At 42.1% G+C, this 14455-nt stretch overlaps 1 protein-coding gene across 1 annotated transcript in view; it reads left to right on the forward strand.

Moving 5' to 3' along the window:
* The window catches only part of SULT4A1 (sulfotransferase family 4A member 1), a 39004-nt gene extending 24878 nt beyond the window's left edge, over nucleotides 1-14126 (forward strand). Inside the window, exons 3-7 of the mRNA XM_077807447.1 lie at nucleotides 2126-2206; nucleotides 2316-2442; nucleotides 5449-5543; nucleotides 6133-6271; nucleotides 14014-14126. Coding sequence (XP_077663573.1) covers nucleotides 2126-2206; nucleotides 2316-2442; nucleotides 5449-5543; nucleotides 6133-6271; nucleotides 14014-14126 — 555 coding nt within the window. The remainder of the gene's footprint in view (nucleotides 1-2125; nucleotides 2207-2315; nucleotides 2443-5448; nucleotides 5544-6132; nucleotides 6272-14013) is intronic.
* Nucleotides 14127-14455: the final 329 nt, after the last annotated feature.

Consider the following 14455-nt stretch of genomic DNA (forward strand, 5'->3'; position numbering starts at 1 on the left):
ATTTTTGTTGTAAACTGGGGACTTCTCACTTGGAAGCAGCAGAGAAGAAGAAAGACCTGAGTGTATTGGTTGATTGCAGGATAACTATGAGCTGCCAATGTGATTTGGCCGTGAAAAAGGTTAATGCAGTTCTAGGATGCATCAGGTGAGATATTTCCAGTAGAGATAGGGAAGTGTTATTGCCAATATGTTCAGACTCATCTGGAATACTGACTGAAATTCTGGTCTCCCATGTTTAAGAAAGATTAATTCAAACTGGAACAGGTGCAGAGAAGGATGATCAGAGAAATGGAAAATATACCTTATGAGAGGAGAATCAAAGAGCTTGGCTTGTTTAGCCTAACCAAAAGAAGGTTGGGGGGGAGATACAATTGCTCTCTATAAATACATCAGAGGGATAAATACCAGGGAGGGAGAGGAGTTATTTAAGTTAAGCGCCAATGTGGACTCAAGAACAAATGGATATAAACTGGCCATCAGCAAGTTTAGACTTGAAATTAGATTAAGGTTTCTCACTATCAAAGGAGTAAAGTTCTGGAACAGCCTTCCAAGGGAAACAAAAAACCTAACTGGCTTCAAGACTGAGCATGATAAATTTTATGGAGGGGATGGTATGATGGGACTGTCTACAACAGCATGTAGCCAATCTGCGACTATCTCCAACAGTCGATGATGGGACAGAAGCTGGTGAGGGCTCTGAGTTACTACAGGGGATTCTTTCCCAGGTGTCTGGCTAATGGGGCTTGCCCAAATGCTCATGATCTAACTGATCACCATATTTGAAGTTGGGAAGGATTTTTCCCCCAGCTCAGATTAGCAGAGTCTCTCGCCAGGGAGAGGGGGGTGTTCACATTCCTCTGCAGCATGGGGCACGGGTCACTTGCAGGTTTAAACTAGTGTAAATGGCAGATTCTCTGTAACTTGAAGTCTTTAAATCGTGAGTTGAGGACTTCAGTAACTCAGTCAGAGCTTATGGGTCTATTGCAGGAGTGGGTAGGCAAGGTTCTGTGGCCTGTAATGTGCAGAAGGTCAGACTACACAATCATGATGGTCCCTTCTGACCTTAAAGTCTAGGGGTCTACGCTTAAAACTTAGGTTAACATAGTTGTGGTGCTCAAGGGTGTGAAAAATTCAATCCACTCAATGCAGTAGCTATGCTGATCTAACCCTCAGTGTAGATGCAGCTAGGTCAATGGAAGAATGCTTCTGTCAACCTAGCTACCATCACTCAGGAAGGTGGAGTTCCTACACCATTAGGGAAACCCCCTTCTATCGCTGTAGTCTCAGTCTGCACTGTGGGGTTACAGTGGCATAGCTGGTGCTGTAGCTACACCATTAGCACCTGTGGTGTAGATGTGGCCTTAGAATGTAAGCTCTTTAGGGCAGGGACCATCTTTTTGTTATGTTTGTACAGCACCTAGCAAAATGGGGTCTTGGTCCATGAACAGGGTTCCTAGGAGCTACCACAATACAAATAATAATAGTGAATGAGCTTAGTGTTAGACTGCATACAGAGAGCTACATTGCAGGTAACACCTCTATAAAATATAAATCCCTATGATTTTAACTGCCAGTAGCTTATTCAAGTAACAATACAGTAACTGTCTCAAAGTTTAAAAAGTTCTGTTTTTAAAATATTGACCCAACACTGATAAATCATTTGATTGAGTGCTTTGCCTGGGCCTAATTCTGAATGTACTTTAAAGTGCATGAGTGAAATAAAGAAAAATGTTGGTGAAGAAATTTAGGGTGGGATTTGCAAAAGTGCTCCATGTCCAGCTAACTCTGCTCTCATTGATATTAACTTAAATGGCAGCAGAATTAGCCAGACCCAAAATGCTTCAGAAAATCCCACTCCTCATCTTGAAAAATCTGTTGGTAAAAAGAAGGTAAGAGATTTGGAAATGACCAATTGCTGCAAAGTCTCATTATCTTAACTTTTGACGTTTGGAAACAAATGGAAAACCATAATCAAATTCTTCGCCCCGAATCCTCATTAGTTTGAGCAGTGAGTTTGTCAATGTAAAGCAGTGCAGTAAGGATACTTTACATTTGACAATTTAGAAAGAAATGCCAGCCAACTTATCTGCAGTGAGAAATGTTTTCTGCTTCCATTTTCTTTTAGGAGCTCACATCTCCTCGCCTCATAAAAAGCCACCTACCATATCGGTTTTTGCCTTCAGACCTCCATAATGGCGATTCCAAGGTAAAAATGAATTGGTATTTGATTAGCTGTACCACCCACTGGTGCTTGCATGGTTTGTAAAGTGAAGGAAATATGCTTTTAATAACATGAATTGTTTTCACTTTCGTAGGTAATATACATGGCTCGCAACCCCAAAGACCTGGTAGTGTCCTATTACCAGTTTCACCGCTCCCTAAGAACCATGAGCTACAGAGGAACATTTCAAGAATTCTGTCGAAGGTTTATGAATGACAAGTGTAAGGAACTTTTCTCTGTGCATGATGCAATCTATTATCCATTTATTTTTACCTCTGCATTCTATATATTATTATTATAATACTGGTATATGACTATATTTCTGGTGATATTTTAGTTGCTTCATGGGCACTGCCAACTGATTTTTAATGGATGGATTCAGACTGTAGAAGTTCTCCATGTAGATGCAAACTGTCATCATGTTATCTAAACAATTGCACAGACTGCAGTATTGGGCACTATGGATTCAGTCCTGCAGCAGCTTACTCAGGCAAAACTCTCAGTGAGGTCAATCAGGGCCTAATCCTGCAATGTGCCAGGTGCCTTGTGGGAATTACCAAGCATCCTCAGCTCCTGTTGATTTCAGTGGATGTTGATGGCACTCATCACCTCTTGGGAGTCACTCTGCTCCTCACAGAATTGGACCAAGCTAAGAGTGAAAGTTTTTGTCATAGTCAAGAAGAAGGGATCAGGCACTATGTGGGAATACCCTTCAGCCTATCTGCAGTGGAGCACACCGTAGCTACATTGTGCTATCGTAAAATTAAGGGTATTATGGAGGTTTTATGCCTTCCTCTGAAATATCTGGTTCTGGCCACTGTAGGAAACAATATACCCAGACAAGATGGACTATTGGCTTGTTTCACGATGGCAGTTTCTATGGGCTTGTCTATACTGCATTGTTAGCTCAAAGTATGACTTGAGTATTGCCCCAAACCTGACTCCCATCCACACACAAAAATCTCTAGCTCCAGGCAGTTAGGGCTAGTCTACACTGGCATCGCTAAAGTGCTGCCACAGTGGCACTTTAATGTGGCTTGTGTGGTCATGCCAGAGTGCTGGGAGAGAGCTCTCCCAGCGCTCTAAAAAAACCACCTCCATGAGGTGCGCAGCTCCCAGCGCTGGGGCACTGTCTACACTGGCGCTTTTCAGCGCTGAAACTTGCTGCGCTCAGGGGGGATGTTTTTTCACACCCCATAATGAGAAAGTTGCAGCGCTGTAAATTGCCAGTATAGACAAGCCCTGAGTGCTTTAAACTCAAGCTAGTTCAGTTATCTTGCCCCAGGTATGTGATTTAACCCAACATCACAGAGTCAGTAAAACATTATAACACTTTCTATGTTCCTATAACTGTGCAAATGGGGCCTTTTATAGTGTAATACATTTAACTAAGGACCATGTCATGCCCTCAGTTTTTTTCCCTGGGAGGGAATGAAAGGAGAAGAAAACCTGCTCCTTTGGCCAAAGTTTTTCTGGAGGAAGAGGACTGAGCCAACATGACATCATTCTCCCTCCATCCCTCTCCCATCCTGGCCCTGTAGAAACCCTTCCGCACACCTTCTCTTCATGGTGGCTCTTTAGTTTCAGGGCATGGGGATGAAGTCAGAGAACCGCCTCATTCTGTAGCATCATCCCCTGAAGATTTGAGAGGCTTTCCTCATATAAGATAATGGTAACCTGTCAACACTATCTTAAATGCTTGCTGCTCTGTACCATCAAATCCACCCGGCTTGGGTTAGGAGCAGCCGGTATTGAGCTATCCTGTGTGACATTTTTTGCTTCACCAATTTGTAGACCTAATATAAACACATATTTAGAGGCATGTGAAATAGTCATAACAACAGAAAGAGCTCAAAATGCCAATTTTTCACATACTGTTATATACATTGAAAATGGGTGTGTTTTGCTGGAAAATGACCTGTGTTTTGTGAATTTTCACATGAAAACAGGCCCCTTTGTGAAGTAAAAATGAGCCCATTATTAAATTAAAAATGCGAAGTTCAGAAGTGGAATATTTTCTTATTTTGTATAGCTACTTTGTTGAATTCATGGAATAACATAATTTGAAAAGAAAATTGCCCCTAGTCAGATGACAAGACGTTTTGTGCAAAAAGTGGAAAAATGTTTACCTGTTTTGCACAAATCCTACTTCTTGATGATTTGAAATACTCATTAGAAATTATGATAGATGACAAACTGATAAATTAACAAATTTTCAGAATGTATTTTTGTCTGGATGGTGTACCCAAATATATTTTCTTCTGATAAAATTTGCAGCAAAAGACATTTTTTTCTCAGATTGTAGGGACCAGTGTCTGATCTTTATTACATTGGTGTACACTGACTGAAGTCAATGGATGTATTCTGGATTTACACCAGTGTAAGTGAGATAAAGTTCTGGGCCTAAGTACTGATATTCTTTTGGATGAGCAGAAGTGCTCCTAGACAATTTAAAAGCAACAGAAACAAGACAGTAAATTTAGATTTTGGGGCACTGGTGAGGGGAAAGGTTTAACTGTATGTAGAATTTCCTGGTTATAGATTTTTATTTTTGATTTTCACTTTTGTTTCCAGAACAACATTTGGATGTATAGGGCCATTTCCTCACTACTTTCTTAAGTAAGAAAGAAAATGTTGACCCTAGAAATTGCATTGCACATAGGAATGCAGTGAGGAGGAATCTTTTATCAAATGTGGATAATGGTTTCTAAGACCATCTACACTACTCTCCCTCGAAGCTATGTTCTGCAGAGTGTAGCCAAGCGAAAGGAAAGTGGACTGCAGTGTGACATGTAAACTGCAGGAATGTCCTCTCATTCCCATTCAGTAATATGCATAGTGATTGGGAATCTGCAGGCACATTTTTTCTGCTGGCTCCCTTTCTACTCATGAGCAATGCATCAGTATTCTTGATCTCAAAAGAGTGCTCATCATGCAACACGGTGGCCTTTTGCATTGAATGCAGAGCCATAATAACATGCCTTTAAGGCAAATCAGCTCTCTGTGAAGGTGTTAAGATCTCATCAACACTGATGGAGACTATGCTCTATTTCAGTGATGTTCCTTATTAGGAATAGAAACAGTGCAGAAACAAACAAAATTCCCTTGGAAGTATAAAGTGCTTCAGCCATTCAAAGGTACTTATTTTCCTCAGTTCCTGTTCAAGAGGGACTCATAAGAATATTGATCATATTCCTCGTCAGTTATAATGTTCTCTGTCTCTGCAGTAGGATATGGTTCATGGTTTGAGCATGTGCAAGAATTCTGGGAACATCACACGGACTCCAATGTTCTTTTCCTCAAGTATGAAGATATGCACAAGGTAAACCAGATATTATAAAGAATTTTCTATTGCCTGATATTGCTCGTGACTCAGATTCATCAAATTGGGAGTCTAAAGTCAGACTCCTGAGTCCATACTTGAACTCCCAAACGTGTGGCCTAATTTTTCAAACCATTGATCACCAGCAGCATCCACCGACTTTCATGTAAGCTGTGAAGTTTCTCAGCACTTTTTGAAAATCAGGTAATTTATTTAAGAGCCTTAATAAGGATTTAAGGCCAGATCCACAAAGCTACTTATGTGCTTAAATACCAGATGTAGATATCTAAGTCACGGGTTTAGGCACCAAAGTCTCAGTTTGGGCTCCATTTCGATCCACAAAACTCACACCAGGCCTTGCAGGCACCTCAGGTTTCCTAGGCATCTATGTTTCTTCCCCTGGCATTTGCTGGTTTTCCAACATTTGAGTCTGGGGGATTCAACTTTCACACTCAGGAAGGGCAAACAAGCCGCACAGGATGCTATTTTGCGGTTGCAGCCTTAACTCCACTTCAACACATTTTTTGCATTCGTATATTTAATCTTGAAGTCTATTGACTTTTACTTGTTTTTAAATATTTTCTTACAGGACCTTGCAACAATGGTTGAGCAGTTGGTGAGATTCTTGGGAGTTTCTTATGACAAAGCACAGCTGGAATCCATGGTGGAACATTGCCACCAACTCATTGATCAGTGCTGTAATGCAGAAGCCCTTCCAGTTGGCAGGGGTATGTGTCATATACACAGCAACTTCTTCAAGTGGGTGTCGCAAAAGGATAAGTGATGGACTGATAACGTACAGGATGTGTTAGCAAATTATTGTCTTAAATTCAATCTACACTAAAATGTTATTGAAACATCAGAGGGAAAATTATCATTAGTCTGATAGGAACTTTGGCTGTTTAGTATTGGGACAAAGAAGGAGTGAATGTGAATGATTTAAAAGAAAATAAAAACATCCAGGATGAACATTGCATATTTACAAATATTTTAACGGTATTGGGCCAACTTCAGCATTGGTGCAAGTGGGTGCAACACCACTGACTTTAAATGTGTTGTCTCTGCTTATGTAAGTGATAAATTTGGCCCTAAAAGAGGTATTTGATTGAAAAAAAACCCAACAACCAAAACAACCTGGTTGTAAGAAGAAGGTGAATATCTAGCATCAGCAAAGATAACCACTACATTTTAAGGCCAGAAGGGACCATTAGATTAGATCATCTAGTCTGACCTCTGGTATAACACAGGCCATAGAATTTCACTCAGTTACTGCTGCATTGAGCCCAATAACTAGTGTTTGACTAAAGCAGGGGTCGGCAACCTTTCAGAAGTGATGTGCTGAGTCTTCAATTATTCACTCTAATTTAAGGTTTTGCATGCCAGTAATACATTTTAACGTTTTTAGAAGGTCTCTTTCTATAAGTCTATAATATATAACTAAACTATTGTTGTATGTAAAGTAAATAAGTTTTTTAAAATGTTTAAGAAGCTTCATTTAAAATAAAATTAAAATGCAGAGCCCCCCGGACCGGTGGCCAGGACCCGGGCAGTGTGAGTGTCACTGAAAATCAGCTTGCGTGCCACCTTTGGCACGCGTGCCATAGGTTGCCTACCCTTGGACTAAAGCATCTCTTCCAGAATGGCATGACATCTTGATTTGAAGACAACAAGAGATGGAGAATCTATCGTTTTCCTTGGTAGTTTATTCCAATGGGTAATCACCCTCCCTGTAAAAAATTTCTAATTTGAATTTGTCAGGCTTCAGCTTCCAACCATTGGTTCTTGTTATAACTTTATCTGCTAGATCAGTGGTCACCAACCGGTTGATGGCGATCGACTGGTCGATCCTAGAGGGTCTCCCAGTCGATCGTGATCTCCGGTGGCACAGTGTGGCTGCCGCTAAGGCAGACTCCCTGCCTACCCCAGCTTCATGCCACTCTCGGAAGCAGCCAGTGCAGTCCCGCAGCCCCCGGGGGAGGGCAGGGCTCTCCCTCCATGTGCTGCTCCTGCCTGCAGGCACCACGCCCACACCTCCCATTGGCCAGGAGAGCTGCGGGAGCGGTGCTTGCAGGGAGAGGCAGCGTGTGGAGCCACATGCCTCCCCCAGGGGCTGCAGGGGTGCGTTGGCCCCTTCCTGGAGCAGTGTGGGGCTGCCTTAGCCTCGCTGCACCCGCCATCGACCGGGAGCTGCCAGAGGTAAGTGCTGCCCAGTGTGAGGCCGCACCCCAGCCCCCTCCCAAAGCCAGCACCCCATACCTCCTCCTGCAGCCTGAACCCCCTCCTGCACCCCAAGCCCCACCCTGCGCCCCTTTCCAGAGCCAGGACCCCAAGCCCCCTCCTGCACTCCAACTCCAAGGCCTGAGCCCCCTCCCAGAGCCAGCACCCCATACCTCCTTCTGCACCCTGAATCTCCTCCTGCACCCCAAGGCCCAGCCCTGACCCCCCTCCCAGAGCAAGCACCCTATACCCCCTCCTGAACCCCAACACTCTGCCCCAGCCTGGAGCCCCCTCCTGCACCCCAACACTCTACCCCAGCCCAGAGCCCCCTCCCAGAGCCAGCACCCCATACCTGCTCCTGAACCCCAAACCCCTGCCCCAGCCCTGACCCCCCTCCTAGAGCTTGCACCCCTCACCCCCTCTGCACCCCAACCCCCTGCCCTAGGCTCAGCCCAGAGCCCCCTTCCACACTGCGAACGCCCCAGCCCAGAGCCCACACCCCCTCCCGAACGTCAACCCCCTGTCCCAGCCTGGTGAAAGTGAGTGAGGGGGGAGAGCGTGATTGACGGGGGGGGGGGGGGAGACAGAGTGAGCAGGGTGGGGCTTTGGGGAAGGGGCAGGGTAAATCCTCAGTTGCCCTTAAATTCAAAAAGTGATCTTGAGCATAAAAAGGTTGGAGACCACTGTGCTAGATTAAACTGCTCTGTAGTACCTGGTGTTTTCTCCCTGTGACAGTACTTACACACACAAATCAATTTACCTTTCAATCTTCTTTTTGAGAAGCTAAAGAGATTGAGTTCTTTAAATCTCTGTAAGTATTTTCTCCAGCCCTCAAACCACTTTTGTGGCGCTTTCTTCACCCTTTACAATCTTTCAACATCCTTGAAAAAACATGGACACCAGAACTGTAAACAGGATCCCAATATTGGTCTCACCTTCTTACTCCTACTCACCACTCCCCTGTTTATACATCCAAGGATAGCATTAGCCCTTTTTGCCACAACAGCACACGGGGAACTCACGGTATTTATCCATTATGACTCCTAAATACTTTTCAGAGTTGCTGCTTCCCAGGATACCGATCTCCATTCTGTAGGTACGGCCTGCATTCCTTGTTCCTGGATGTGTGATCTTGCATTTTGTTTGAATGGGCCCAGGTTACCAAGTGATACAGATTACTCTGTACAATTATCTGTCCTCATCATTATTTACCACTCTGCAATCTTCGTATCAGCCACAATTTTTATAAGCAGTGATTATATTTTTACTTCCCAATCATTGATAAAAATACTGAACAGCATTGGGCTTAGTATGATCCCTGCAGAATCTCACTAGAAGCATCCCTATTCAATAATGGTTTGCCATTGACAATGACTTTTTGAGCTCTGTCAGTTAGCCTGTTCTTAGTCCATTTCTTGTACGCCCTATGGATAGTGCATAGTGCTATTTTTTTTACCAGAATGTTGTGTCATACTAAGTCAAATGCCTTACAAAAGTGTAAATATATTACATCTACATGGTTACCTTTATCAACCAAACATGTAGTCTCATCATAGAATGAAAACAGGCTTGTCTGACAGGATCTGTTTTCCATAAATTCATGCTGACTGGCATTAATTCCCCTCCTTTAGTTCTGTATTGACTGAATCCTGTATCAGCTTTTTCCATGATTTTGCTCAGGACTGACATCAGGCTAACTACAATCACCTGGATCATCCCACTGGCCTTTTTTGAATATTAGCATGACATTAGCACGTGATCAATCTTCATAAGGCAGCTCCTTATTTTCATCTGAAAAATCTGTTACTCTGCAAGCCTGGCATGGAAAGACACCCTATATACTTTAGAGAGGCAGTGCAGTTATTTGAGTAGCAGACTGGGAATCAGAGTTCCTGAGATCCATTCCCTACTTTGTATTTAACTTGCTCAGTGAGTTTGAGCCTTTGTGTGCCTCCGTTCACCTATCTGAAAACAGGTATAATAATAATTTTCACTAACCTCATAGACTGTGTGTTCACTGGCAAAAAAGGGGCATTCTTAGCTCAAGTATTAAGTATCAAGCTTAAGTAACAAGGTAAAATCCTAGTGAAAACAAAGCAGTTCGTAGTTTTCACATGAGTTAGCAGGTCGAGTTAAAGGATTCCCCCCACCCCCTCACTCCCAGTTTCTGTCTTTGTCAGCAGTATAGCTCACTGCAAAAAATACACAGGGCTAGATCCACGAAAGAGACTTCAGCTTAGCATTGCTATGCCTTACTTTAGTCACCCTGCCACCTAATGCAATCCTTATCCCTGACATAGGCACACAGGCTCCCTATACAGTGCATGGGGACTGTTAGGTGCCTAAGAATGGGAGTCACAAAAGCCAGCGTATTGTGAGGAGCCACCTAAACTAGCCAATAGGAAATGGCAAAAGAAGGGTGTGGTCTAAACCCTGCTCCTCAAAGGGAGTTAGGAGCCTAACTTCCGCTTGGGATTTACAGCTGTGACCTCTCTCCTGGAGGGAAAACACAGCGGAGATACCATCAATTCCTCTGCCAGTTCATGTACTGCCTTTTAGTACAATAGGATAGTTAAGTTAGAATTTGGCCTGGCCATTCAGTTTTCCCGGGGGGGGAGGGGAGAGAGAGACAAAGGCAGCGGTACCTTCCTTTTAATCCCAATCGATGGCTCAACTGCTCAGCAGGGGCAAGGGATGGGTCCATGGCATTGGTGCTGCTGCTTCCTCACTCCCTGACTAGCTCTTATGGAGAGTGATTTTGCTGGCCTTTTGAATGGCAGTTGTGAGGAAAGAGAGACGGGCTGTGGTGAGAACACCACGACCTGGCACTCCTCAGTTGGAAGGCACAGTAGCTTCTCTGTAAACCAGCCTGTCTGCATGGCATCCAGAACAGGTGTAGGGTGATGGTCTGTCTTTTGTGTTCCTACTCTGTTGCTGTTATTATTATCTATTGCTTTACATTACAGCCTAGAAGCCCCAGTCAGGGATCAGTACCCATTTATGCTAGGTACTGTACATAAGCTTTTATTTTGTGGTAGAGGAGGGAGCTACAGTAGTCAACTAAATACCTGTTCATTTATTTGCTGTCTGCTTTTTATTGAAATTCCTTATTTTGAATTCATTTTGATTGCTGTTTTTGGCTTTTGCAATGTTTTTTGTTCCTTCAAAATGCAACTTCATTAATGGCAGTTTTGTCCTCTGTTCATTTATGTGATCTAGCATGGTAGCAATAACATCACATGCTCATGGGGGAATTCTGCACCAAAAAATAAAAATTCTGTGCACAATATTTTAAAATTCTGCAAATTTTATTTGTCAAAATAACACTGCATAATCATGCCAGTTTCTATTATTTTGGTAATTTATTTTAAAATACCTGCCTGTAAGTATGTCTGTAACAATACAGACACACACAAAAATTCCCCCAGGAATAGAGTTAAAGAAACCCCTATGATAACCCAGTACCTGTTTCTCTGCACCCCGCCCCAGCTCAGCCCAACCCCCTGCCCCCTTAGAGACCAGCTGTGGCCCCCCCAGCCAATAAACCTGAACCCCCTACCCCCCAGAGCCCAGCCACAGGGTACTACAGCCCAGATAACCGCACCCCCTCCCTGCCAGAGCTCAGATACCCGCACTTCCTCCCCCACTGAGCCCAGCTTTGGGGCACCCCCTTGCCCAGAGGCTTTCCCCCCCTCCAGCCCAGACACCTACCCTCCTACCCTTCAGAGCCCAGGGATCCAGAAGGAGAAACAGCCTGATTCTCGGTCCCAGGCTTGTGTGAAGTTTCCTGCGCACCGCTGTCTCCTTCCCTCAAGGCGTGCTGGAAACTGCATCTGCCAGGAACCCTCTAGACACGCCTGTCCTCCTCCTCCCCCTCCCCTACCCCCCTGCCCCCCCCCCCCCCCCCGCCAGGAGAGTAACCACATCAAGTCTCCTGTGTGTGTTGCAGAATTCCCCCAGGAGTAACCACAGTTTACTGTAATTTGTTCCAAATATTTTTAATTTATCAACTATGTTTACCTTATTATTTTGCTTTATTTTGGTTCTTTAATTTTTTTTCTTTTAGCACATTGATCTTTACTCTGAAGAAGCCCTGAGCTGCTGTGAAAGCAGAGCATTTTGATTAGCTATATTACTTATTTTTGCTTCATATCACATCATAAATTACACAGTTGCATGATTCAAATGATAAACCAGGTGGGTAACTTTTTGACAAGCTATCAGTCTATATGGTTGAGAAACAGATGCTAGTAAAACACACTATAGTACATTCCATTTATAAAACTTGTAATTTGTATCTAAGGTATCATTAGAGAGATTCAGGAATAACAAGGTTCTTCAATTTTCTTTTTGAGACAAAGGAAGAATCCTTTTTTATTACCTAAAGGATAATGTACGATTTTATGTTGCACAGTGTACTGTATTTGTCCCATATCTGTTGCTAGAGCACAACTGAAATCAATACCTGACTTTTGTGGCTGCAAGAATTTTTTTATTAATAGTACTCACTACCCTGTTTGACACAGGAAAGCCAGTACCAGGATTTATTTGTCAAAAACTGTCAGATTAAGCATTTTCAGTCAATTTCAAAGCCTTCATCTTTGGGGATTTTTAAAAAAACCCTCTAGTAGTTAATTATATCTTCCGGGGTACTGGGAAAATTATTATTTCGCAGAATGACACTTGTCATGTGTAATAACTAATTTAACTTCAAGTCACTGTGCAGTTGGTGGGACACACATTGCAAACTTTTTGACAGCACTCACATATAATTATGTCCTTGGACCCAATTATGTAGCTACCATATATGAGCAACTTTCATTACATTAACCAGGAGTTTCTCATATGCATCAAATGCATAATCTGGTCTCCTGTGTGTAATTTTTGGTCTTGTTAATATGATTAAGTTCTGTGATAGCATAGTCCTGACTCTCCTCCCTGTTACAGCAGTGTAACGCCCTTGATTTTAATAGAGCTAATCTTCACTTAAAACTCTGTAAGTGAGAGGAGAATTAATCTAAGGCCCAACACAGTGGATTAATTATATAATACATATAATTATATAATTAATATTTCAACATGGTGTTCCTCCAGTTGATTTTGACTCAGTTAAAGTGGCATAAAACCAGAAGGACACAGTGGTGAATGAGGCCCAGAGTGTTTTACTGGCAACTTTGACGTTGTTTTCGGGTCTTTTTATTAGTTGGTTTCAGTAGGAAAGTAAAAATATTTTATACAAGGAGCCAAATTTTCAAACATGGATGGCTAAATTATACCCACAGAAAATGTGCATGTACTCATTATGCATGTACGATTCATGTTTATATGCACAAACTGAGTACCTGAATGCAACTTTTTTGTAGGCATAATTTAGAAATTGCCTCATTATATTTGTACAATCATAAACACCTTTTATACATCTCCTGAACATAAAATAAAGGCATTCAATGATCTTTAGTGTTATTTTATTCTCTTTGGGTGTATCCTTCCACCAATGCGTGATGAAGTTTCAACAACCATGTAAATACATCCCTGACTCAAAAGGGGATAATTAAACTACCATCGTTTGCAGTGAGATCTGAAATCCACAAAATTAAGTTACAGTAGAACCTCTATTTTATGAACACCAATCTTATGAACTACCGATTATAAGAACCATTTTTCCTGACAGGGAAAAAAAATCACGTAATAAAAGTGGTGTTGATGAAAAACAGTGAACATCCTTTCACATTTCACTGTCTTCAGTGCATTGGAAATCCCTTTGTAGTGGTTTAAAGGACAAAGAGAAAGTGAGGCCGTGAACATTACTGCAATGTGTGCACCGGACCTACTGTAATTTTGAGATGTTCAATTATGAACTCTTCAATCTCCAATTAGTTCTTAAAATTGGGGTTCTAATGTAATAATATTCAAAACAAATGTGGTACCTATTATTATTATTTAAAGATATAGGGCCAACTCCTTCAAGGGGATGACTGCTTCTGGAATGAAATTCATCCCTGTGCAGATGACCAGCACAAGGAATGTGGCACCTATTTTGAGGGCTTCAAAGGGATTTATTGGGGTGTATAAATGAATCATACCTCCTGCAGAGGCTAAGCACCCCAAGTCTCATTGAAGTAAAAGTGAGTAGAGGTTGATCTGCAGTTGACAGGAGGTGCCTGGTACCCCATCTGATCAGACACATAATTTTAGAAAAGTCAGTGTTCTGTCATGTCACCAGTCTGACTTGTGCTCTTTCTCTGTATTTCAGGACGAGTTGGGCTATGGAAAGACATCTTCACTGTGTCAATGAATGAGAAATTTGATTTAGTTTATAAGCAGAAGATGGGAAAGTGTGACCTCACATTTGACTTTTATTTATAAAAAAATGCATGCATACAATATCCAAATATTAGCTAGAAGTGCTTTATGCATTCGTTTATTACCTGCTGGACAAACTGCTGTAGTTATTATGTGTAACATGACTTAAAAACAAACAAAATCTAAGTAAACCATAGGAAACACTATTATTCTTGATCCTAAACAGCTGTTTATCCTTCAACATTTTAATCTTTTGTCAACATGCAAGAATTTCATAGATAATACAAGAATACTCAGCTGTTATGGAATGTATTATATAAGTATAAGGTATGTATCATATATGCAACTAGAATGTACACTTTTTCAGCCCCACATTGATTATTTAATGTATT

Source organism: Eretmochelys imbricata, chromosome 1 (genome assembly GCF_965152235.1).
Source record: "Eretmochelys imbricata isolate rEreImb1 chromosome 1, rEreImb1.hap1, whole genome shotgun sequence".
NCBI lineage: Eukaryota > Metazoa > Chordata > Testudines > Cheloniidae > Eretmochelys > Eretmochelys imbricata.